At 40.5% G+C, this 26,730-nt stretch overlaps 1 protein-coding gene across 2 annotated transcripts; it reads left to right on the plus strand.

Moving 5' to 3' along the window:
• Positions 1-18,581: 18,581 nt before the first annotated feature.
• On the plus strand, positions 18,582-24,732 carry si:ch211-191a24.4 (MARVEL domain-containing protein 3). Of its 2 annotated transcripts, none has more exons than XM_005462031.4 (4): positions 18,582-18,861; positions 19,225-19,303; positions 21,281-21,393; positions 22,945-24,732. In XM_005462031.4, exons 2-4 carry the CDS (start codon positions 19,230-19,232, stop codon positions 23,601-23,603), a joined length of 846 nt encoding a protein of 281 aa, XP_005462088.1. In that variant the 5' UTR covers positions 18,582-18,861; positions 19,225-19,229; the 3' UTR covers positions 23,604-24,732. The 2 variants fall into 2 exon arrangements, with proteins under 2 accessions (XP_005462088.1, XP_003457349.1); XM_003457301.5 differs by having other exon boundaries at positions 18,586-18,861; positions 19,228-19,303.
• The last annotated feature ends 1,998 nt before the right edge of the window (positions 24,733-26,730 follow it).

The following is a 26,730-nucleotide window of genomic DNA, read 5'->3' on the forward strand; positions in this document are numbered from 1 at the left end:
AAGAAAAGAAAAGAATTGGATTGGGTTACCTGGTCTCATCCCAGGCAGCATGTGTGTGCATTTGCCTTTCGGTGCGGGGTTTACACGATCCCCCCCATGCCTGCATGGGTTCTGTCCAGGTACAGTCCACAAACAAGACATGCAGTTAATGAGAATAGGTTAATTGATTATATTAAATTGCCCATAGGTGTGAGTGTGAATGGTTGTCTCTCTCTCTGTTACCTTGTCCAGGATGTACTCTGCCCTATGGCAGTCGGAATAGGCTCCAACCCCGTGCAACCCTAAATTGGATAAGTGGTAGAGAATGGATGGGTGGTGTTATCCCATCATGTAATCCTACTTTTCTTTTGTTATAACAGGAGAGGGCACTATAAGGGCTTGTGTGGAAGGTTGTTGATTTACACTCATGTAAGGATATCTGAAAGTTTTGTTTGTAAAATAAACATTTTTATTTTGCGTGCATTGTTGAGTGTATTAATTTTACATTACCAGTATTTTCACACAAAATTGAGTGCTACAAGTTAAAAAATAATTTGAAAAGTTTTTTTTTTTGATTTTCTGATTCTTTTTTTGCATGTGTATTTTCTTTATTTAATTTGGGGCTTTTTTGGATTTTACCACAGTTTAGGAATCTTTACAAAAAGCCTAGAAAAAGAATTATATGTGCCTAGTATACTATACCAAAAAAGATAGCTTGTACCCAGTACATTTAATGACTTTACTGTATACCACTATTTCAGGCTTTCAGTATGACAAGCAAAAATGGGTCTAAAAGTCAGATTTGGAGATAACGCGAAGCTGAAGCTGCTCCTCAATGGTCTAAGCTCATTATGGTTACAGGTTTGTATGTCCTAAAATTGCTTTTTTGTAAAAGGAATAAAAAACAAATTAGATTAGGTTAAGTTAATTAAGCTTTAACTTTCATGCATGAATCATGACAACCTCAGTCAGGAGTTTTATTCATCTTTAGGCATGAAAAGATGAATAAAAATACTTAAGAAAAAAATCCTGATTCAGGTTGTCACAATTCATGCATGACAAGGCTAAATAACAATAATTACAATGAAACATGTCATGCATCTATAATAACATTAAACGACCGGTGGGTGGCAGGGTATGGAGTTACACATCAGTGTCCAATGTAGTGGTATATGTGCAAGTATACCATCAACACTAACACAAATACAAGAAAACAGCCTTTGAATAGCTGTCCACTGTAGTGACCATGCGTGAAAGGGTTCAAGTTAAATGAGAAATATGTAAATATATATTTTTTTTTTGCTTATATATTGCAATATACATGAATGCATGATTTTGAATATTTCATTTATTATTTCATTTATTACTGTATTTTTATGATTATATTTCTGGTTCTTGTCAAACTCAAGTGATTGGTATATGGCTCAGGGAGGCCACCTGTTGGACAAACAGGGAAAAATAAATATGTACCACAAGGTGAGGGATGTCACAGAGGAAGATGCAGGGAGCAAACAGACAGGGTATGACAGATATATTCTGTTTAGTACATCTCTTGGTAATAGTTATTGTCTAGTCTAAAAATTTGGCACAGTTTCATGGGATTCCATTGGAGATTTGAATTCTCACATGAGCAACAGCAGTAAAACTTGGATGAGTGTGACTGGACACATCGGCGTAACTTTGCGCTGAACATTGGGGGAGTCAATATCTCTTTCTAAATGAATAAATAAATCTGGGTAAATTCTCAGATGATTAAACATGCAACTATTTGGCTGGTAATAACTGAAACAGCCTATTTTTTTTTTTTTTTTTTTTTTTTTTTTGCGCCTGTCCCGTTTGGCTCTTTTGCCATCAGAATTATTGTCTAAAGGCAAAGAAAGATGCCCAACGGATTTACTTTACCAAATGGACCATCCCAGCCTTGCTGTAATGGTCCATTTGATTCACCTTTTATTGTTTATTTTATTTTCATTTGCTGAATACGGGACAGACTTTACTGGGAGAAAGAAAAGGGGAGAAAGAAAGAGGGAAAGAAAAACAGCTGAGAAGAGGGACGGGGGAAAAAGAGCAAAAAACAAAAACCAACAGAGCAAGCAGACAAAAAAATACATATATCGATCACCTGGATCACCTGTTGAGAAAGAAAAAAGAAAACAAGCAGAAGAAAACGAGGGTAATAGAATAAACAACATCACAACGATATATGGGAATATGGCAGTAAATACTAAATGTTAAACATTATTGTGCAGCACGTAAGATCGACAGCGCACAGTGTGCTTTGAGATAGGAGCCAAAAAGGGTGTAGTTTGTGTGTGTGATCACCCGTGTGTACACCTGTGAGCATGGACGCGCTTGTTTGTTTTTTTTAAAAGGTTCCTTCATGTAATGATCTGCTAGAGGGTGTGGGGGGCCACCGCCCCGTCCTCCAGGGCATGAAGCAGTTATGGAGGAGATCGAAACTCCAGACATCCAGAGGCCCCCAGAACACAAGAGACCAAGGAAGACCAACAGAGGGGCAGCCGCGCCACTATCCCAGAAAGAGCTGAGGAGAGTCCCAGATGAGGCGTCGCTCAGCAGCCACGGAGCCGAAGCCAGGGGGTTGCAGTGACGCACCCGTGGGCTCCCCCGGCAGCCAGCTGTGCCTGAGTGACCGAGCCCCGGGCCGAGAGGCCGAGGGCACTCCACCTCTGAAGTGGCCCGAGCGAGCCCCAGGCTCCAGGCCCCAATAAGCAGCCGCCAAGGAGTGTACCTGGGCGCCCATCCCCAGACACAAAGAACCACCAACGCGCCAATGTCTGAGGGCGTCTGCCACCGGCAGGGGAAGTGATGGGGGGAGATAGGCCTCCAAACCTTGGAGGGCCTGAGATGTTCCCAAAGAGGTGGCGTCTGATACCCAACCTGACATATAGACACAGACATACAGGCACACACAGATACAAACATCCATTCCCACCCTCCTGCTCTCATAAGCAATCACTCCACACTCAACCAACGTGGAGACAGACATAAAGAGACGCTGTACACACAATCACACTCCCCAAGCGTACTCTAAGAACCGGGTCTAGGTACCCTTGCCCCTGGAGGGGGAAATTGCACCCAGACCCAGGTGGTGTTACCCTTTTCCCTGAGGTGGGGAGAAGCAGACCGCCCCGACTCCGCAGCGGCAGGGAGGCCCCACATACCAGACCCCAGTCGGACGGCCAAGGAATGGCCTGTCCTAGCAGGGAAATGTGGTAGTTCAGTGATTTTGTCACAGATTTTCAGTTGTGTTCATGTGTTATGAAAGAGTAGCTTGGCTGCCAACTGATCACCACCTAATTGTGAGGGGATTAGGTAGTTCTAAAGCAGGGGTGGGAAACTCCAGCCCTCAAGGGCCGATGACCTGCAGGTTTTAGATGTGTCCTTGATCCAACACAGCTGATTCAAATGGCTAAATTACCTCCTCAACGGCTGTGTCCGAATTCAGGGGAAGGATGCTTAAAATGCCATATTTGGAGGCAATGACGTCACAGCGACGCGACGAGGACTGTCCGAATTCAAAGAGCACTCAAAATGTGGCGACAAATGTGTCCTACTTTTCCGCGAATTTGGGGGTTAGTTGTGTCCGAATTCAGGGGAAGGATGCGCCAATGCCATATTTGGAGGCAATGACGTCGCGGCAACCCGACGAAGGCTGTCCGAATTCAAAGAGCACTCAAAATGTGGCGACAAATGCGTCCTACTTTGCCCTGAATTCTAAGGATGGTCTGATGTATCCTTCATGTCCTACTATATCCCAGGATTCATTGCGGGTCATAGAGGAGATTTGTTTCTGATAACGATGGTGGTCGAAGCAGGAGAGGAAAACACTTTCATATGTAAGTATATGAAAATCTGGTTGTACAAAAGTTAAATTGTTATAGCGGTCGTTTTGTTAAGCTTTGGGCATCTGCATAGACATGTTTCTTTTCTTTAAAATAACCGTAAACCAGCTTGTATCGGGGGTCCCGCGATTTTTCATGTATTGCCGCTTACATACAGCTAATTTTGATTTTTTCGAATTGGTGATATGTTGTGGGGAACAAAGACCAAACGGCTTAATTTATTAAAACGAGGAGAAAACGATCACCTCTTCACTGGGGTGAGGAATTGGGCCGCTACGGCGTGGATGTACAAGAATAAATCAATGTACACATCATATTCATATGAGTACGGTCCTATTAGCCCTCATGCTGTACAGCAGCGGTCCCCAACCTTTTTTGCGCCACAGACCGGTTTCTGTCAGACACGGAGCGGCCTTTAAGGTATCGCGGATAAATACAACCACATAAAATGATCCGACCAAGACAAAAACTGTGGTATTTTGTAAATATAATAATAAACGTGAATGTACTGTGTAACTGTGTAACTTTATTAGAAGCGTCCTCCTGAAAATGCGCCAATATTGACAGTAACATCCTCCTCTCTGCCACTTAATGCTCTCTGGTCGCTATGGTAAAGTGTAAATATTTCTTTCAAAATAAGACACACAACTACAACAAGGGAAAGACTCAGGAAAACCGAGTTAACGATAAAACCCCTGAAAACCATAAATTTCACACCGGAGCCTTAACTCTCGTGGCCCGGTACCAAACGACTCACGGACCGCTGCTGTACAGAACCTGTGATGTCCAGATGGTGTTCCTCTGGTGTTCTGCTGTGAAAACCTTTGGACTTAGGGATTAACATAGTTGCCATGGTGTCCTTTCTTCTCTTATTTGTTGTGTGTGATCAGGACAATTCTGGAGAGGATGGGCCTGCAGGGGAAAGTCACCCCTTGCAGGCCAGAAGACATGAGATAACTTTAAAGAATACAAAGTACGTATGTGTGTTATCAAGAAGATAATTCTCAAGAACACAAGTTAATAAATGTGCAATTACTAAGACTTGTTGTGGTGTTTTTATTTGCCTGCTGTCATTTTTGATTTCCTCTGCCTTTAGGATTGCAAGTATCCAGGCTCAGGAGAGGGGGTCAGTGGGAAGCCCACTGCTGCTACTTGGCCCTGGTTTGCCCTCATGGATGAGGTGATAGGACAGATGCCTTCCATTACGCCTCCTGTCCTAATGTCCTCTCTCCCTGAGGACACTCCAGGCCAAGCGCAGCAGTGGGTGACCAAAACGACAGCGATGACGAAGCGGCTCAGCCACCTACGACAGGGAGAAAGAGGAAAAGAGACGGGGATGATGAGCTGCTAGACCTCATCAGAGAGGACATGAGGCAGCAAAGAGAGGCTGAGGAGAGGAGAGCAGGGAGAGGATGGACAGATTGTTTTCACTTCTTGAAAGATTAGTTCCCAAATGAGTTATGTATTGAGAAATTTATTTATTTGAATATATTTGTTACATTGTTATATGTGTTGCATTAGTTTAAAGGTTTTATGTTATTAATAAATTGATTCCAACAAACAGTAATTGTCACTGAACTCAATTTGATTTACAGGCATTTGTAACACGTATGAACATAACGCTAACTTTGAACAATATTACTTGGATATTTATTTGATAGCAATAAAGTAAATAACAATAACAATTAAACAAGAATATTTCAAATACACAGTATGTAAAGATGAAAAACAATATTTTCAGTTGTTCACACAGGATTAACCTGAGTGACCTGTTCCTGGACCGTTTCTTTAACAACTGTAATAGATTACAGGAAGTCTCTGGCAGTGTTGCTGAATCTGCCGGAGCAAGATCAGACGTGGATGAGCTGCAACTGAGACCTGCGGTTTGTCTTTTCTGTTGGGCGAGTGGAGAATCACACAGGGTGGTCTGCAAAGAGAGCTTTAGGATGCTTCCTCCCACTGTCCACTGCATCCTCCATCCACAGGGTTTGCAGGGCTCACTCGTGGCTGCCACACCACTAAGATGTTTACAGAAATATGCAAGCAGGAGATGGTGGATGCTATATTATTAGTATAATACTTGTAACTCTGTAGCAGACAACAGTTTGATAAAGTGCTATGTAAAAAAACAAACAAACAAAAGATTAGATTCTATACGTTTCAAAGATATTTAGTTTATATATTTTATATGATACAGTACATGTGTGAGAATGACCGATGTTGTGCCAAAAAATGATCGTCTGCCAAAAACTGATTTCCGGTTTTTGGCCTAAACTGATTGCTCATATTTAACCTGCTATGAATAACTTGTTGGTCTATAATACGTGAAACGTCAAATGTGTCCCTCATTAGTGATATCAAGTCACCTTGAGCCACCAGCAACATTCCTGTAACAAGGTAGAAGCTGCAATCAGTTTTTGGCAGTGACTTTTATATATCCTTTATTCATCCAGTTAAAAAAAAAATCTTATTGGCATTAGAAATTTTTTTTTTAAGAGTAATCTGGCCAAGAGGACAGCAGACAGTGCAACAAGTATATCAATTGTACCTACATTATAACCAGAGTTATAAAGATACTTGAACAACAGGTAATTATTGTATATATAAAACCCCTTAGTAAACCATGTTCACCGAAGTCTATTTACCAATATACATAAAGATATTACACATATTACACTCGGAAACATTGGAAATCAGTTTTGGCAGGCGAACACTTTTTTGGCATCCGTGTAATTAGCTACGTAATTCATAAATGCGTGTAGATTAAAGGAAATTATTTTACCTCGATATGATTGTCTCTGATGAGCCTAAGGTACAAAACGTGCGGGCGGCGACGATAAGGTTTTTCTAGCTCCTCGAGAAATAAAATTGTCCAAACAACGGAGCAACATTTCTGGGTCCATTTTAAAGTTTTCGCGCTGTGGCGCTAGCGACCGGAAAACCACGCAAGTAAGGGCGGAGTTGAAGGCTAGGAGGCTGTCCACAGCCCATCTGTTATGTTAGAAACTGATTGTTTGTTCAATAAAGTTTCTATGGAGAAAAAAGGGGGCTGTCCAAGCCGCTCACTTCCTGACTACCCGTCCGTCTAAGGACACTACCTTGTGACGTAGGTAGGTAGTGTCCTTATGAGCATCCTTCCCCTGAATTCGGACACAGCCATCATGTCTTGTAGTTCTCTAGAGGCCTGGTAATGAACTAATCATTTGATTCAGGTGCGTTGACCGAAGGTGAGATCTAAAACCTGCAGGACACCGGCACTCGAGGCCTGGAGTTGCCCACCCCTGCTCTAGAGGATGCTGGACAGGTCTACTGTAGCCAAAGGGTGAAAGTAAGAGGGGAGTATCTTGTGGTGCTCCCTATCTGGGAGCTCCCATTCTGGGAGAAAATAATGAGAAGTTATTCTAAATTGCTGGTGGAAAAAACTAATGTGACTTATAAAGCACATTTTAAATCTAGATCACATTTTTCTATTATTGTACAAAAACCCATCTGATTCTGAGAGTGTCAGGTGGGAACTTTAAAAGCATTTATGTGATTCTGTGGAGACAGTTGTCAGGTACCAGTGAGCCAAGTAGTTCTGCTTTGGTTGTTGCAAAGGCAAAAAATAAAGAGATTAAAAAAATAATAATAAAAACAGGTTAGGCTGCCTCAGTCATACTGGCTGCAAGACTGCCTAGTGTCCTGGCAACTATCAATCTCTGTGTATTCCCTTAACGGTTGGCGGTTTTGGAGGTTCTTCGTTGTCTCCTGGTGAAATAGGTTGCAAAGAGGGTGTTGTATCAAAACCCCCCTCTTGATTGGTGTGGTTTCCACCAGATTGTCATTTACTGTCCGAGCTGTAGAGAAAAAAATAAACAAACCAAAAACAAAGGAGAGCTGCCTTGAAAGTAAAAGCTCTGCACTACAGTGAAGTGTTTTTTGTCCCTTTCCCCTTTTTTATTTCCAGTGTATGTTTTGTTACATAGATCGTTATGTATTTTCCATTTACAGAGATTCTATACATGTTTTTATTGTATTTAATTTTTACAATTTATGACAAACTCAAAATTATTCAACAATAATAACAATAACTTGGAAGAAAACATCCAAATAGTATCCCTATTTATAAGCATCCCCAATTCACCTTCAACCAGACACCATCATTTGCTTAAATTTACACTTAAGGGAATCTGTTTAGTAACAAAAGATTATTGGGAGAAGTAAAAACAGTGTCGACCTTTACATGAATTTTTATTACTTTTGGCGGCTGACAGCTTTAGAGGCTTTTCTTCGCTAATTTAAAAGCAGGTGAAGAAAACTAAGATGAGCATTAGGTCATATCCAGCTTTACACATCATACATCATAGTAGTTGTGGAAGATTGTGCTGCTAAGGTGGAGCAGTTGTAGGTGATGTGCAAGCTGTGTTTGTTGCATTAGTTGCAGTGTCCGTGATGGGGGTGGTCATTGTAGCAGTTGCCGCAGTTGCCGCAGTTGCAGCAGTTGCAGCAGTTGCAGCAGTTGCAGCCGGAGGCAGGAGTTGTTGTGGTTGGTGCAGCTGTTGTTGTGGTTGGAGCAGCTGTTGTTCTGGTTGTTTCTGCAGTTGTTGTTGTTGGAGCAGCTGTTGTTGTTGTTGGAGCATCTGTTGTTGTGGTTGGTTCTGCAGTTGTTGTGGTTGGTTCTACAGTTGTTGTGGTTGGAGCAGCTGTTGTTGTGGTTGGTTCTGCAGTTGTTGTGGTTGGAGCAGCTGTTGTTGTGGTTGGTTCTGCAGTTGTTGTGGTTGGTTCTGCAGTTGTTGTGGTTGGAGCAGCTGTTGTTGTGGTTGGTTCTGCAGTTGTTGTGGTTGGAGCAGCTGTTGTTGTGGTTGGTTCTGCAGTTGTTGTGGTTGGTTCTGCAGTTGGTGTGGTTGGTTCTGCAGTTGTTGTTGTTGGAGCAGCTGTTGTTGTTGTTGGAGCATCTGTTGTTGTGGTTGGTTCTGCAGTTGTTGTGGTTGGTTCTACAGTTGTTGTGGTTGGAGCAGCTGTTGTTGTGGTTGGTTCTGCAGTTGTTGTGGTTGGAGCAGCTGTTGTTGTGGTTGGAGCAGCTGTTGTTGTGGTTGGTTCTGCAGTTGTTGTGGTTGGAGCAGCTGTTGTTGTGGTTGGTTCTGCAGTTGTTGTGGTTGGTTCTGCAGTTGTTGTGGTTGGAGCAGCTGTTGTTGTGGTTGGTGCAGCTGTTGTTGTGGTTGGTGCCGCAGTGGTGGTGGTTGGTTCTGCAGTTGTTGTGGTTGGAGCAGCTGTTGTTGTGGTTGGTTCTGCAGTTGTTGTGGTTGGTTCTGCAGTTGTTGTGGTTGGAGCAGCTGTTGTTGTGGTTGGTGCTGCAGTGGTGGTGGTTGGTTCTGCAGTTGTTGTGGTTGGAGCAGCTGTTGTTGTGGTTGGAGCAGCAGTTGTTGTGGTTGGTGCTGCAGTGGTTGTGGTTGGAGCAGCTGTTGTCGTGGTTGGTTCTGCAGTGGTTGTGGTTGGAGCAGCAGTTGTTGTGGTTGGAGCAGCTGTTGTTGTGGTTGGTTCTGCAGTGGTTGTGGTTGGAGCAGCAGTTGTTGTGGTTGGTGCTGCAGTTGTTGTGGTTGGTGCTGCAGTGGTTGTGGTTGGAGCAGCTGTTGTTGTGGTTGGTTCCGCAGTGGTTGTGGTTGGAGCAGCTGTTGTTGTGGTTGGTGCTGCAGTGGTTGTGGTTGGAGCAGCTGTTGTTGTGGTTGGTTCTGCAGTGGTTGTGGTTGGTGCAGCTGTTGTTGTGGTTGGTGCCACAGTGGTTGTGGTTGGAGCAGCTGTTGTTGTGGTTGGTTCTGCAGTGGTTGTGGTTGTTGCAACAGTTGTCGTGGTTGTTGGAGCAGTTGTCGTGGTTGTTGCAGCAGTTGTCGTGGTTGTTGGAGTAGTTTTCGTGGTTGTTGGAGCAGTTGTCGTGGTTGTTGAAACAGTTCTCGTGGTTGTTGGAGTAGTTTTCGTGGTTTTTGGAGTAGTTTTCGTGGTTGGTGTAGGAGTGGGTGTGGGTGAAGTACAGTTTGGTCCACTTGTTATCTTACCAATGCTCTGCATGAAAGGTAGAAATTTCAGGCTCGAAGCAGCTGCACACACGTTTGTAGATGCACAACCGTAAGCTGGGAAACTGTTGGGGCTATCCCACACTGCAGATCAAAAATCACAGTTTAAACATTTTCAGATTGCTTGAATGTGATCAATTATAGGAAATTACCATATCTTCCTCTGAAAAAGTAACTTATCACCTGTTCTATTACATTTTCTATTTGCTGACATATGATGCTGTAACTTTACACCCTGGTGCAGCGACTCTCAGTTTCACTCAAGGACCTGATTTTTATTTTTGTGTGTTGTTACTGCCATTCAGTTCATCCCATTTAATCCATACTATTCAATTCTACTTTTATACAAGTATGGAATTTAAAACAAGTAATGGTACAGAGAAACTTTTTTTTTTTATGGACAATGCTTTTTCAATGCTACACTTTTAATAATCTATAGAACTTTCTTCTGACAGGCATGTTTCTGTTACTGTGAACCATGGTAATGTCTTTATTTTTATCTTTTAAGCTTTAAGATATAAAATAAGAATTATTATAAATACTAGTAAAATACTTCAAATTTTACTTTTACCATTTTATTTTTTATCACATAAAAAACAAAAATAGTAGAAAATCCTGAAAATAGACTAAACATGAGATCTAGAGTTAAGGACAGTATTTTCCGTAAAGACTCACTTATCGATTGAAAGCATTTGTCCTCCACTCCCTGGCACTTTAATGGAGTGTTGCACTGAGAGGTGGTACAAACGTTACATAGTAGGCCGTTACTTGACTGAGGAGTAGGATCTGAAACAGAAAAGAACATCATTTAATTTTAGTACAGAGAACATTTCAGCAAATATCAAAATTATTGTTTCTTATGTCTTTCTATTACAGTTTCTTTAATAAAACACTTATTGATTTGTGCTTACCAGGCAGAGTGTCTGAGTTGCAGTTATCCGTGTTGCAGCATCTGGCAGATGCAAGAGCACTTTGAACACCCAGGTGAAATGAAAATGTCTGATTGCCCGTAGCTGGACACAGGGAGGATGGTGCACATGCCTTGTAGAATTCTGTTGCCATAGCTCCAGATGAGTTAGCTGCAAATTCAAAGTGTATTTTATTAATGTTGATGGAAAGACACATAACTTCACAGTCACTGAAATTTACTGAAGTTTATCAGATAATCTGAAGAAAAGATTACCTAAAATAGTAGCTGTAATGCACATCATATTTGAAGAACATTTTTCTGATTTTGAACACTTCTGACCAGTGCAGGTTTGACACCAAAGGGCTCCAGCTACAATCAGGAGAGAAACACAGAAATGATATTGACATTTTGAAAATAACAAATATGAGGTATTTTGAATATTTCTAAAAATGTAAACATGTTAAATACATTTAAACACATGGCTTAAACGATAACATGCATTAACATCATTAACATGGCTCTAATAAACATTCCTTCAAAATAAATAAATAAATACATTTTAAATTAGCCTGAATTATTACAGGAATATGGGTTACCTGTGCTGGCGAGTGCCCAGAGGAGGATCAGAGACAGGCTCAGCTTCATCATGACGATCAGGTCAGTACTGCAGCTCTGTATCTGAGGGCTGTGATGCTGAACCGTGAGCACCACTTCAGTTTATATACTCAAACAGGTGACCTCAAGGTCTAGGCATTTGAACATTCACACAATAATCTTCTGTTTTGCGAAATTATGAACGCACACCTTACCACACCGGTTTGTTTTGGTTTACTTTTGTTTGAAAACAAAAGACGGTGAACAATGACGTGTTTAATTAAATTAATGAAATATTTTCTCTCTGAATCTATTTTAATTGTTTGTACAGTTCATTTATGTACTTCCTTATTTTATGTCGGACTGGGAATGCCTGTTTGTGCTTTGTTAATGGCTGGCGAATTTTACAGAGTGCCTGAATGATCAGTGTTAGAAGTCCTGAAATTGTTTGGCACTACTTCACACAACATTTTTTGCACACCTACACAAACCTCGATTGCAGTTGCTGTGTTGCCCAGAAATGCTTTTGCATTCCTTTTAAGGTACATATCCTGCAAAATGGTCAGTTAAGCATTCTGTCTTTTGTATTCTTTGTACCTCATTCCTCCTTTATAAAAACTGTAAGAATCGGAAGTAATGAAACTTCTTTGACTCTATCTCATTAGTGTAAAATCTTTTTAAAAAAACTGTTGTTGCTGTAATTTAATAGAGAGCCATGGGTAGAGCTTTGGCCAAAGCCGTGTTAAGAAAATTGTTTCATGTATTGACACAGGGTAGCTAGCTTACCTGGTGATACTATCGTTTTAGAATTTTAGTATTTTACAGGAAAGAGAAGGTATAAAAAGTAGAAAGTAGAAAATGTGACTACTGAACCAATGACAAAAGTTGTTGTCTTTTGCTCCAAAAGCTATCAATGAGGTATAAGCAACTGATTTGTAATCTATGCTCTATCTGCAATAATAATGTGTTGATTGGTGTTTATTTAATGTGCAGAAGTGTTGTACATTGAAAAAGTCTTTGTTTACGATCTTCTTTGCGAATGTCTTTGTCTATTGTGATCACGTTAATCATTTTGATGACTTTTAATTCCCTGAGATTAGAAAAAAATGTGTTCATCTTGTTCCATGGATCAGTAAACCTAAGATAAATGTCTACGCTTGAATTTCTACCTTGCTTCAAGTTTCTCTGGCACTTACCGATTTACTCTTGGGTCCTCATTTTGTTCTGCTGGTTCCAGATGTCAGAGTCCAAATGTCTCATGGTTTTTCAATGAGAAGAATGTTTTAATGAGTAGAACAGAAGTTTTTATAAACCTCTTGAGCCCAAGTTCTTTTTTTAAGATGCATTTTTAATTTCTCCTGGTAATTGTGATTAGTAAGAGCTGATAAGTGTATAAACTAAGCTTCCTCCCTGAACAGGACTCATTACATTGTTACATAGTTGCTCGTACTTATTGCCCTCATATGGGGACAATGGGTATTGTACAGCTTAAGACAAAGTCAACATTGTTTAAAAAAGCGTAAAACACTTTATTGAGCACAAATAAACAATGTGCAGAAAACCCCCAAAATAACTTCCCCAAATTAGGATACAGAAGGTTGATATTTTATGAGTATATACGTGTACTTAGTTCTGTTGAACCACAACGTCACACAATTAATAACATTATATTATTAGAACCACAGAACTGGGAACTGTTGTACCAAACCTGTTGAACCTGCTTTTTAAAACTATCATGTTAATAACTCTTTACACAACTAGCCAAAATGTCAGCACTATGAAACTGAGTTTATTAGTCTGGGTGCGGTAATTGTTGTTTTGACACAACACAGCAGAAGCCTATGAAGCGAGATCAGCATACCTGAGATATCTCTTCTTATTCTCGTTGCCTCAACACTTCAAAACTGGCAGTCACGCTAAGCCATGAGAAGTTGTTTAATAATTGACAAGTCAAGAGTTTCTCAATCTTCTGCATTTTTACACCAAAAAAAATATGTTTGTTTGTGTGTGTTTGTATGTGTATGCATATGTGCCTGCTTGAGTCTCAGCGTGCAGGCCAGGAAGGGGACAACTTTGCACCTTACCTTTAGAGATTAGCCTGAAAAGAATTCCATGATTGCTAATTGCATATTAGCAATTATGAAAAACTTCAGGGCCCTCTTGTTGTACTCCAATCCTTTTGTGTGTGTGTGGGCGTACAATTTAGCAGTAAGCCAAGCTCCCTTCCAAAGAACGTGGGAGTCGAAACATATTGTCAGGTCTCTAGGAACTTTACCTTGAAAAGATTGTCTTTGAAGGCATAAATAAGAAAGAGGATTGCCGCACACAGTTAAAGCCTTTAGCAAATGTACAGCTGATTGCCCCAACTAAAATGGCCAACTTCCTGTTCTGGCTTAAATCTGTTTGTTAAGTGGTGACGTATGAACCCTGCTTCCAGGTCTAAACTCTGCGTTTATTAAGGCTGTTGTGTTTTTAACATGTTTTAATGTTTGTATCTTGTTCTATTTAATCTAAACAAGCCCCCCAAAATAGTCAGTGATCACTGACAGCCTCTCTCGGTTTTTATTGTGGCTACTCATGGGCAGCACGTTTTAAAGCTGAGTTTTCAAAAGCTTACAATGTAACTATAGCCCAGCCCAAGCAGCAGTATATTAATCACTAACCGCGTATTGTGGATGGATTATCTCAGTTGTTCTCCCGACTGAAGTTTGGTCTGTTTACAGCATCCTGCCATGTGATTGCATTTGTCCCTAACCATCTGGAACCCTTGCCTTAACTTTTATCAAGTAGGAAAAAAAGGTAGTGTTCATCCTCCTTCTTCACTGTGCTAATGTGTTTATATTAGGCTAACCATGGCTGTGTAGCTAGCCACCACATAGTACATCATTATATACCAGCTAGCACAACTTTAGTAACCCTACAAAACATCACTACTGTTTAGTTTTCTGTCTTTATTTATGTCAAAAGTGACAGCAGAGCTGTGTGTTTCAAATTTTCAGAAAGTCCTCAGTCAGAAACAGGTATGTCATCTTTGGATGGGAACTAGTGAGCTAGCTCCTTTGTTAACTTCGAATTCTGTTAAACTACATAAATTCTGTTTTCGTGGATGCCTGTATGTTAAACGTAATTATTATAGCAGCCACGCTGATCATTTTATTAAAGATGAAAGAATTTAGACAGTTGGTAACTCACAGTAATGCCACAGTGTTTGTTTGATTTTGGGACCTGCAGCGGAGTTTGGACCTGAAAAAAGACCGGATTGCATGTCAAACTAACAAGCCCCAGAAGGGGACACTAAACTCAAGTCAGAATACTCCTCGCCTGCCAGTGTTGGGCAAGTTACTTTCAAATAGTAATTCAATTATAGTTACTAGTTACTTCTTCAAAAAAGTAACTGAGTTAGTAACTGAGTTACAATATTCTAAAAGTAATTAATTACTTGGAAAAGTAACTATTGCGTTACTTAAAAAAAAAAACAAAGAACGTTTAACCCTCTGGCGTCCAGGGTATAATTGGCCATTTTTTTACTACTCTTGATTTTCTCTCCACATTTTACCTTTAAAAACTATTTACTTTGCCTTGTTTGGTATCATTCTTTTTAGCGCAACCTCACGTGCCTGAATTTACAGTTATGTTCTCATTTTGTCATACTGTATAACCAGAATTGATCTAAAATCAGACAAAAAACATAAAATCAGAGTAGAAAAAGTTATATTTTTACTGTAACAACCATAAACATGTTTAATGAATCATATTTTATAACTTCAAATGCAAATATTAATTGTCAATTTTAAAATCCTATGCACAAGTTTTGCAAACAACAAAGTTATTTGCATCCATTTACCTTTTACCCTTTTTTTAAATAACCATTTCAAACTATTTACAGAACAATCAGCTGTTCTTCAATAAGATGCCACACAAATTATTTGTGCCACTCCAAAAAAATCATTTCTGTCCACTATAAAGGAGAACATCACAGCCTGATACCTGCAGGTCTGACAGCAGCAGGTGTATCACTGCTGTTTCTACCTGGAGACAGCAGTCGCCTCATTGTTCTGACACACAACACAAAACTATCCACAACACTACACACTAACTACACAAGACAACACATTAACTACACACTCCAAACATGCTAAACGTCACAAATCTCACATCTCAAAACTCGCTCTCTCTTTCTCTCTCTCTCTTTTCCTGCTCTCTCTCCCTCTCTCTTTCTCTCTCCCTCTTTCTCTCTCTCCCTCTCTCTTTCTCTCTCCGTCACTCCTAAAACTTCCCCTGTTTTGTTTTGTTTTTTTGCTCATAAGCAGAGAGTGCTTGCTAGCGCTAACGTGGCGAAACTATTGAGGAAAAAACGCCGCGTATATATCGTTTATCATGACTCTGGTTTTACGTGGCCTATCGACACAATTTATAAACTAGCACCTTGTTGCTTTGTCTTTAAGTGGTCATGTGATCGGCTTACCACGACTACTTTATTCTTCCTCAGTCAAACAGCAGCACTCATGCGATTGTTTTGCCTCCTTAGCTCCAGGTGTTGTGCTAGACAGTGATCGTGATTACCGTCCGTGCGGGAGCGCGCAGCTGCTTAAAGCTGTAGCGCCCAGATTACTTACAGCTACTTCCTGCAGCTGATATAAGATGCGGTGAACTGAACACGGCTTCAACTGTTTGTTGAAAAATAGTAACGGACCGCGTTACCTTGTTAGTAACTGTAACGGCGTTGTAACGATAGGAATAGTAATTAGTTAGATTACTCGTTACTGAAAAAAGTAACGCCGTTAGTAACGCCGTTACTTGTAACGCCGTTATTCCCATCACTGTCGCCTGCTACCTGTAATAATGACCCATAAAGTAGCTGAAAAAAAGAATTTTTCGTTTTACTTTCTCATGAGGAGAATGATCTCAGACGTAGGCCTGAGGAACCTTTCATTTGATTCGTTCCTGTTTGCATCGCCTCCAACTGGTGCAGAACGCTGCTGCTCGCATGCTGACCGATTCCAAAAAGAGAGACCACATCACTCCGGTCCTCTGCTCTCTCCACTGGCTCCCAGTTGCTTTTAGGATTGATTTTAAAATTTTACTGCTGGTTTTTTAGGTTCTTAACGGTACTGCACCTCCTTACCTGGCAGAGCTTCTCAGCATTTAGTGCCCCAGGAGATCTTTGAGGTCAGCAGACTTGATGCTTTTAGATGTTCCCAGGTACAGATTAAAGACTAGGGGAGAGAGGGCTTTTGCTGTGGCTGCACCCAGACTGTGGAACAGTTTACCCCCTCACATCAGATTCTCCACAAGCCTAGGAACTTTTAAAACTGCTCTTAAAAATCACCTCTTTTCATTGTCTTTTAGCAAGGTTTAACCTATTGTTTTAATTTATTGTTTTATCAGTGAGGTATTTTATGTACCTGTGTTTTATAGTATTTTATATTTGTATTTTATTGTACAGCACTTTGGTCAGCCTTGGTTGTTTTTAAATGTGCTTTATAAATAAACTTGACTTGACTTGGTTCACACGTGGTTCTGCTTTGTGAACTCTTCCATCATCACTGGGAAAAATGTTTGTAATGAGTTCTATAGGCCAGTCATTGCTGTCCTTTATCATCACAGTGTCATTCTCAATGTTAGGATTTGAATTTAGCAACATATGACAACCTATAGGTATGTGTCTCTGTTTTTTTTCACTGACTGGTCTGTGTCTCTCCACTTTGAGTTCTAGGAACCTGAGTTCAGCTTTTGTAACATGAAAAAAGATTAACACAGTTTGAATGGGAAAAATACTAGGGTGTTCGGGAAAAACACAAACAAAAGTTGTTAGTGATAATATTTGATAATCTACATTTTCAGATACAGATTCCAAGTAGAATATGTTTATTTCCAAAGATCTGCAATCACAGAAAACATGCAAAGTCTTTGAGATTCACAAGAGATGTGTGAGTGACATTGAACATGTGTACTAGCCTGTGGGTGGCTAAAGCAGTTTGGCAGATAGTGAAATTACCTCATTGTGGGACATGAGGCTTCAAGGCTATGGCTGAGATGTTGGGTGATGCATAGAGGAGAGATAGTGAATATACTGAACAAAAGATAGTAAAGATGGAGCTGCCATGCAAAAGTAAAAGAGGAAGACCACAGTAATCATAAGTATATGTTTCTGAACTCTGTACTTTATCACCTTTCTAAAGGCTTTTTATTAAGCACCTTATTTATTGCATGAGGCCTTGGGGATCTTAACCATGACAACCACCCTCTGGTGGTGGTCAGAGGGCCCGGTGGCGCCAGTGTCCGGCAGCCTCGCCTCTGTCAGTGCGCCCCAGGGTGGCTGTGGCTACAACGTAGCTTGCCATCACCAGTGTGTGAATGTGTGTGTGAATGGGTGGATGACTGGATGTGTAAAGCGCTTTAGGGTCCTTAGGGACTAGTAAAGCGCTATACAAATACAGGCCATTTACCAATATATTTCTGGCATGATTTTTTTAAAGCAAAATAAATTACTTCATTTTCAAGCTATTTTATTTATTTTTTAATTTACTAAGATTAAAAATATCCCTTTCAAGAAGACAGGAAACAATGTAACAACTTAACGCAAACACAAATTCAGATGGGGCTCATCACATCCAACTGAATACAATATCATCACATGTAGTAAAAGATCAAGGATTTAAACTGATATCAAGGCCTTAAAGCTGCATGTGTTTTTACAATACAAGCAGATTACCATCTTAGGGCAGTGGCTTACAGAAACAGAAGCTGACTGCTGGAGAACTCTGGCTGATCACCTGACAGCATCAGCTGATCATCTAATCACAGCAGTTAGAGAGGGAGAATAGAGAAAATACACTGGAACAATCACATTATAGGGTTATATTATGCCAGTTTATGATGTATACTTTTTTTCAAATGTTCTATGTATCTATAAATATTTTATTACTAGAAGATAATAAAAACCGTTGCATGTGAGAACACATTGTTAACAAAAATTAAACCGCCTGTCTTATTCACATCGAGTAAAAAAGTGCTCCAAAAGTGCCTTTAACGGCATTATAATGCACAAAAAAACTAAGTGGTCCCGGTAGAAACCTTTGTATAGTCTGATATCGTGTGCAGGGTAAAAACAGATCTTTTAGTTCCCCCTTCTGGCAGATTTACGTACGTGCACGCAGATAGAGACGACAGCTTTTGGCCAATGGTATGCCGCTCGACGTCACCGCTCCAGCATGCTGGTAATGACAGGCCAACCCCCCCCCTCAAACAGCGAGTAAACAGGTGGCGTGAGAGACGGGACAGACAGCGCACGAAGCTCCTAGTACCTTTGACCTCATACCAGAAACTCCTCTGTTCACCTGTTGGTTCCTCTTCCGCCTTCTCCTTGTAGGGTGGAGTTGTTTCTACCTGGATCCTGACAACAGAATAACTATTTTTGGATTCAGTAATGCCATTTCAGGCTGAAGTGCTTTTTATCGACCTCACAGTAAGTTTGTCTTTGATAACGCTTATCGAATCAATCATTTTGGCTACTTTGCTGACGTCACGCATAAGCTTGTCTTTGGTTTGGAAGTAGTACCTGCTCTTCGGGTGCTTGGCGGGACATATAAGCGGTCATGTAAAATAACAATAGTTTCCATAATTTTCACTTTGTGGTGGGGTCAACTGTAGGCTATACTTCTATGCCAACAGGAGCTAAAAACATTAGTCTTTTCTTTTTCTTCTTTTTTTTATTTAAAGAAAATAAATATGTTGCACATTTAGCATAAGTTTGCTCCTATAGTATACTGGACGGTTTTCGTGCTGTTCAAAGGTCGTTTGTGTGTTTAAGTGTGCCACTTTCGGTCAGCAGGAATGAGCCAGCAGCCGCGATCAAACCGGGGACACCGGGAGAGGAACGGAGACCACCGGCAGCACTATGACGACAGGTGTGCATTGCACTCACCATTGTTTTAAACCCAGACTTTGAAGTGAGGAAGACTGGGGGCAGTTGTCTCACCTTGTCATTCCTCAAATCAGAAACGAGAGTAATTGCACTTATTCTGCACATGCTCATTAGGATTGTCTCTGCCTGTGGGAGAAGTGCAGGAACTTCCCTTCACTTCTCAAGGGTAAAACTAATTTTCAGATAAGGAAGATGTTTTTTGAATGCACAGCATGTTTTTTCTCCTTCCTGAAGTTTAGATGAGTCTGAAGTTACATTTGCAGCAATTTTATGTTAAAGTAGTACTTTAGTAAGTAGCCGTGGTAACATAGGTGTTGTTGTTTAAAATACAAGATTGTAAACATGGACGGCATATCAGGGACACCTTGTTTAAGATAAGAGAAACACAATGAAATTCAAAGATGGCCACATAGCACAGACACAACCTGGAGAAAGATCATGCATACTGGAAGTGCATCGTTTGGTCAGATGAGATGAAACTAGACCTCTTTGATCATAGAGATGCTGCATATGTCCAGAAGGTGTACAACCCAAAGAAACACAGTGGTGCGAGTATTATGCTGTGGGGATGCTTCAGTGCATCTGGAACTGGGAATCTCATCAAGTTGGAAGGAATCACGGGGAAAGAAGGATATATGAAGATTTTTTAAAAAACCTCAAACAGCAGCAAAACTGGATCTGTGTCGTTGCTTTGTTTTCCAGCACAACATAATTCACTCCTGTGCAACATAGGATAGAGTTGTTTTGTGTGTGTGTGTGTCTACACAAATACATTAACTGAAAAATCATCCAGCTGCCAAACAGACACATTTAAATTGATCTTAATAGGAAACTGAGAAAGCTTGAATATGTTCATCGTGAAGTTTGGGTATTTTTTTTGCTTAAAATGACTTTAACTCAATTTTCCAAACATTGTTGAGCCTAGTCAAACAACTTTAAACATTTCCAGGTGTGGTCTTCTAAAGTTTTTCTTTTGGTCTTGGACCAGACTTGACCCACACCTATGGGTGAGTTAGAGTTTGCAGTCTTGTTAATACTGATGAATTTTGTGCTTCTGTTCACACCAGAGCACAACCAAACTCTGCTCTCCATTCTCACCGTCTGGTTTTATTAAAGCAATCGCAAATTTACTCGTGGTTCAAGCCCCAGAGACGTAAGGTTTTCAGAGGAAGATTGACTTGTAATTCATTACTGTTATATTGCTTTGTTGTTCTTTTCTGAGTACTTTGTCCACTGGTGCCGTCATAAAATCTGATAGAGTCTTGAGTTCAGATTTTGCAGTGTGGCAGAACTCATTTTAACACTGCTTCATACGCATCTTTGTAATAACTGCCTCTTCACTTTAGTTGTCAAATTGTGGTTCACTGTTTTTAGTGTAGAAAAGATTACACTATTACTATACTTAGACTATTTTTAAAAAATGAGCTAAAATAACAATAACTATACACTGAGTCATGTTCTTGGAAGCAGCTCAGGGAAGGACATTTCACAGCTGACTGCCCCTCCCTGAGCCTAGTTCTGCTGAAGGTTTCTTCCTGTTAAAAAGGAGCTTTTCCTTCCCACTATCCCCAACTTGCTCATAGGGGGTCATTTGATTGTTGGGGTTTTCTCTTTAACATTGTAGGCTCTTTGCCTTACAACATAAAGTGGCTTGAGGCAGCTGTTGCTGTGTTTTGGCACTATAAATAAAACTGAATTGAAAAGGAATATATAAACTGCATGCTGTAGAAGGCTCTGTCGAAAGCTTCACAACAACATTAAATGAACCTTATTTTAAAGTCATTTTCTCAGTAGGTAAAATATTATATTTATTATTTTGTTATAATGTTTAAAAGGGACTGAAAAATTGACTTAACCATTTACTTTAGGGAGAAAAAATACTTGTTCTTGTTTCATTGACCTTTCTGTCAGTGGTTAGGATTACTTGGCTGATGATTTCCTCCATCGTTATCTTTTTCAGGTCTTCCTCTTCACCCCCATATTACCCCCGAGAAGATGACTCGCATCATGTACGGGAGGTCCCTCGGGTGGAGAACAGTGACTCCAAATGTACCAACATTTGCTCCAGAAGAGGTAGGTCAGGATCTCAGTGGAAGTCCAGTACTGTGCAAAATCCTCAATTCTTTATAGTTTGCTAGGGAAAAAGAACAGTGATTTATTGAAACGTGTCCACAAATATGTATGGAAGTGCAGAATATAAGGCAAAACCAGTTTCTGCAAATCTAATGAGCTTAAAAGTCAATATTTGGTCTAAGCACAAAACCTGACTGTTATACATACTATATACTCATATGTCTTTAAAATTGTTAGCTTTTGAATATTTCATAGATTGAACTAAAGTGTTAGCTGCTAAAGTGTTTAAAGATACAGTGTCAAATTCGTTCTTTTTTTCTTGAGTTGGATGCCTTTCTTGAAAAAGGATTCCTCTGAGAATGGTCAGGTATGTCAATGTCCAAATAAAAAAATAATAATCCTGAAAGCCTAAAAAACTATTGCTAAAGAGCACTAGAGAAAGAAATTTTGAAGGCAAACTATAAAGAAATGAGGAGTGGCTCAAGACTTCTGCACAGTACTGTGTGTGTGTCAAATCAAGCTGCGGCTTCTAAGGGCGGACTTTAGTTTCAGTGCACTTCATTCTTTCTATGAAAACTGAACTGACCGGTTTTCATGTGTTTACTCCATTTTGTTTTCAGAGGTTAGGCAGAGAAACACTGTTCTAAAGAAGGAGGAAGCTGGGAACTTGAAATCAGAGCAGATTAGTTTACTCCTGTGGGAATAACAACTTTCAATGTAAAGCTGAAGTGAGAAGCCAGGAGAGAAAACATTAGTTGAGTTTTTGCTTTCAGCTCTCATGTCAAATCAAGTCTAAAACTGCAGATGAATCTTAGATTTAAACCTCAGCTGAAAATCTTATACTACCAACGGGCTCAAAGAGAGGTCCAGATTTTTGCTCTGTAGCTTGGAGCTACACAGACTTGCTCACCATGATCATTAAAATCTTTAAAACAAATCTAACAGCTATAGTAAGAAGCTTCAGTGCAACATTTTGAAATACTCAAAGCTCAGAGTGAGGAAGTAGCAGTGGTTGACAAAGCATATATATAAAAGCTGGATATCACATATCTGTTTTAGACTGAGTCTCTTAAAGCCTCTCACACTAATCCTTGTTGTTGTTCTTTTTTTTTGTTCTTTTGGAGGAATAAGTGACCGTGACGATGGCAGGTTTAAGTTATGAGTTGTTGCTGGTGGGCTTAATCAAACAGACAACAGCACAGATACCTGCTGATTGGTAGTAATTGGATATTTAAATACTAGGATTTCCCCCAAGCACAAACCTGTGGGATTGTTTGCAGCATACAGAAATACATGACATTTTTTATTAAATACATTTGGTGACCGTGGGGACGAACCTGCAGGCACTTTTGGAAACCGTCTCAAGTGGCAGTAGAGGAACTGCAGTATTTGCAGCTTCCATGATGGCTTCATTTTTAATTCCTGGAGGTTTCTTCTCTCTTCACATTCAAAAGGAAAAAAACCCATTGTAACATTGTTGTAAACATTGTAACATTTGTTGTTGTTTTCTCTGTAAACTGAACTCCAACGTCTGTTCTGTTTGCTAACAAGGCATTGTCCTGATCTGCGCTGTGCTGACCAACGGTCTGGTCCTGATATGTGTGGTCGCGGCTCAGATGGTTACGTCGGGAATGTCCTCGGCAGCCAGCATGGGCGGCTTTAACATCAACTCCAACATCAACTTTCAAGGTACTGAGCTGCAGAAGTTACGAGACCTGGACATGCAGTACAGCCAGATGAGGGCGCCGAGCATCTACGGCGGCATCCCCTTCAGCCTCACCTTTGGAGTCCTGTCATTGCTGTTTGTGGTGTCCGGGAACAAACCCCCACACCTGATGTCGCGGAAGCTCCTGGTCGGAGCGCTGATCTTTCAGGCGGTGGGCGCAGTGGTGTACGTGGTAGCTGTCGGTCTCTACTTGCACTTCGTGATCAAAGTCAACTCCACAGATGTGTGCAAGCAGCGGGAGATTCTGTACTCGCGGAGCGGGTACACGTGGATGAACTGCGACGTGAGTGGGGCCGATGCAGCAGTGGCTCTGTTTGGACTCATCACTGCCATTCTGTACATTGCTGGCACAGTGCTCACTTTCCAGACCATTCGCCACGTGAAGCGTTACCTACAGGAACGAAAGCGGAGGGAAGCGGAGAGAAAGCAGAATCGAAGCAACCCACAGAGGGCCCCGCTGAGGGCCGAGACCACGTCTGTGTGAGGGAGGCTTGTGTCCTGTGGTTAAGGGGACACAGTTTCTGCGACCTGCGCTGCACATCTGAACTGCTTCAAAGAGGATCGGCTCCAAATGTGTCAGACAGACAGATCACAAGAAACATTTAAAGTTACATCCCTTCATTTACCCCAAATGGACACAGCTACTTTGTAGTACAAACTACTTGTGTGTTACTCCCCAAAACTGACAGCTCACACAAGCTCACAAGTTTTCTGACTCATTGGGGCTTTGACACATTTGTGTAGTGAATGAAAAATAGCCTTTTATATAGATATATATATATATATACACATATGTAGATACACAGATCTTTGGCTGTGAGAACTGGGCACTTTGCTGTGGATCAGGGGACATAAACAGTACTGTGAGGTAGCACTAATGTGCTGCTGTGGCTTAGATGAAAATGAATAGCTAGAATACATTTGTGATTGAAACGGTACAGTTGAACACTATAGCTATTGTATGACAACTAAAGCTTCCTAGTACTAAATGAATGTAACGTTGTTTCCTCAGGCACTGTAATACATGGACGAATATTAAAGCTTTTCCACTTACGGAGAGAACTAGAAATGAAGTGAAGACTCAGCCATCATTCATCAGCCCCACGTTGTTAGTTAGCTCAGAAAATGAAAAATGTATTATGTTGGCTTCTTGTGCACGTTCTCTCACTTTTGTCGATTTTTAAGTTTTTGTATGCATCTTTTTTTTTTTTTTTTGTTAAATCTTTTATCCATATGTAACTTTGTTCTCAAAGGTGTCACTTGTCTCAGGTCATGCTGAACATGACCAGCTCGAGTATCTAAGCCTGTTTTACTGTTGGAGACAGTTTTTTTTTTTTATTGTAACATGTACACTGCTTAATGTGTTTTCTACCAGTTTGCAACATTTTATCTACTTTAATTAAACTGATTATGATTCCATTTAAAAGCTGAATCGACTGTCATTAGAGGGCAACAGAAGTCTGTTCAGCATCTGCTGTCTGTGTCCCACTGTTCTGTGCCAGCCATGACATCACTGCTGTAACAAAATGCAGCGCACACGTACAAAAAGACACCAGTAATGCAACTGCTCTGACAAGACTGCGTGACAAACGAGAAATTCCCCAGTGATGAAATGACCCAACTTCCAAATTTACCATGTCAGACAGCCTGACCATCAAAGCAGCACTAACAGTCATTTGTTAGTGCTAAAAGTCATTTCAGCTCTAGACCAGCGGTCCCCTACCCCTGGGCCGGTCTGTGAGTCGTTTGGTACCAGGCCACGAGAGTTGAGGCTCAGGTGTGAAATTTATGGTTTTCATTGTTTTTATCGTTAACTCGGTCTTTTCCCGTGTCGTAGTTGTGTGTCTTATTTTGAAAGAAATATTTATGCGTTACCATGGCGACCAGAGAACATTAAGGGGCAGAGAGGAGGATGTTACTCTCAATGTTTATGGCGCATTTCAGGAGGTGCTGTAGTGATGTGTCGGTCGCGAACGAAATGGCTCTTAGAGCCGGATCTTTGACGTGGACGACGCGAGCCGGCTCCTTATCGCGAGCCGTGGGTTCCCCCCCTTTCTCTCACCCTCTCTCTCGCACTTTTTTCCGCTTCACTCCGCATGCCAGCCTTGTGCTTTGCGCTGGGATGAGGGGGGAGGGGCGGTAGTAGCACAGGAACAGAGCGGGAGGGAGAGACAGAGAAAGAGAGCCAGGGACAACAACATCACATTAGAAAGGTATAGTAATCATCCACAACTATTTTCAGTTGCGGATGATAAAGGATTCAGAAGGTTTATTCATGCAGGCCCATATGACAGAGAATGTGCATCTTCTTTTTGTTTTCATATTTTAATTTATATTTAATTGTGGTTTGCAGTGTTTTGTGTTGTTTAATTTTAAATTTGTTTAAAAGGTAAAGCTGAAAATTTAAATAGTTAAAAGTTGAACTGTGACTAGTTGGTTTTTGTATTATATGATTTATTTATTACATTTTATGTGGAGTGAATAAATAAAAGTATATTTACGGTGGCCCCTAGAGACAAAGCACGTACAAACTTCAAAACACGTACAAAACACAACAGAAGTGCTCCAGGATGCTAGGCGCAGTGTTGAGCTTTTGTTACCTAGAGGCTACACAAGCCAGGAAGTACCAACGACCGGATTTCGTGTGTGGTAGTAACAGGTAAATGAACTTTTTTTTAAAAAAATTATTTGAATATATATATGAGTGCTTGTGTATAAATACACAAACAATACACATATGCTTTCAATTGTGTAATTTAAGTGATCTAGGTAGCTCTGTTTTGAAGTTCAGTTAATGCTAGAAATGTGTTTTGGAGTTTGTACGTGTTTTGTCTCTAGGGGCCACTGTATATATTTATATATAAACATATATAAATAAAACCACTTTTTTTTTACAATAGTAATTCCTTTTGTGCATAATTTTATATTATTGTTAATAATAAATTAATTACAGCAACAAAACAACCTGAAGAACCGGTTTGGAGCCGAAAGAGCCGGCTCTTTTTAGTGAAAAGAGCCGGAAATCCCATCACTAGGACGCTGCTAATAAAGTTACACAGTGAATTCTCGTTTATTATTATATTTACAAAATACCACAGTTTTTGTTTTGGTCGTATCATTTTATTTTGATGTATTTATCCGCAACACCTTAATGGCCGGTCCCTGTAAATATTGTCTGATATTAAACTGGTCCGCAGTGCAAAAAAGATTGGGGACTGCTGCTCTAGACAATTCTTGACTTAATCTTCCTGTAAGTTAGAAATACAGTTTGCGCTGACCATGTGTCCTTGGGCAAGATACAAAATACCTGAGTTACCCCAATGCATCAGTGTGTGAATGTAAGAAAATGAATATAAGTGCTGCGCGCGTGCGTGCGATTAGGTGAATAAGGCTTCTAGAAGAAATGCACAATAAGTAAAAGTTGAATTCTCGAAATACAATAATTTCCTCTTTTCAGTGCAGCTATACACACACGTTAAATTAATAAAAAGAAATGAATGAGAATGTGTGGACTGTATGCAGGTGACAACCAGAAGCTTGAGAAGCAGATGTGTAAAAACATAAAAGTGAAACTCTGTGGATGGTTCTGAATGAACAAGATTTTAACCGAT

The sequence above is a fragment of the Oreochromis niloticus genome, linkage group LG17, assembly GCF_001858045.2.
Source record: "Oreochromis niloticus isolate F11D_XX linkage group LG17, O_niloticus_UMD_NMBU, whole genome shotgun sequence".
Taxonomy (NCBI): domain Eukaryota; kingdom Metazoa; phylum Chordata; class Actinopteri; order Cichliformes; family Cichlidae; genus Oreochromis; species Oreochromis niloticus.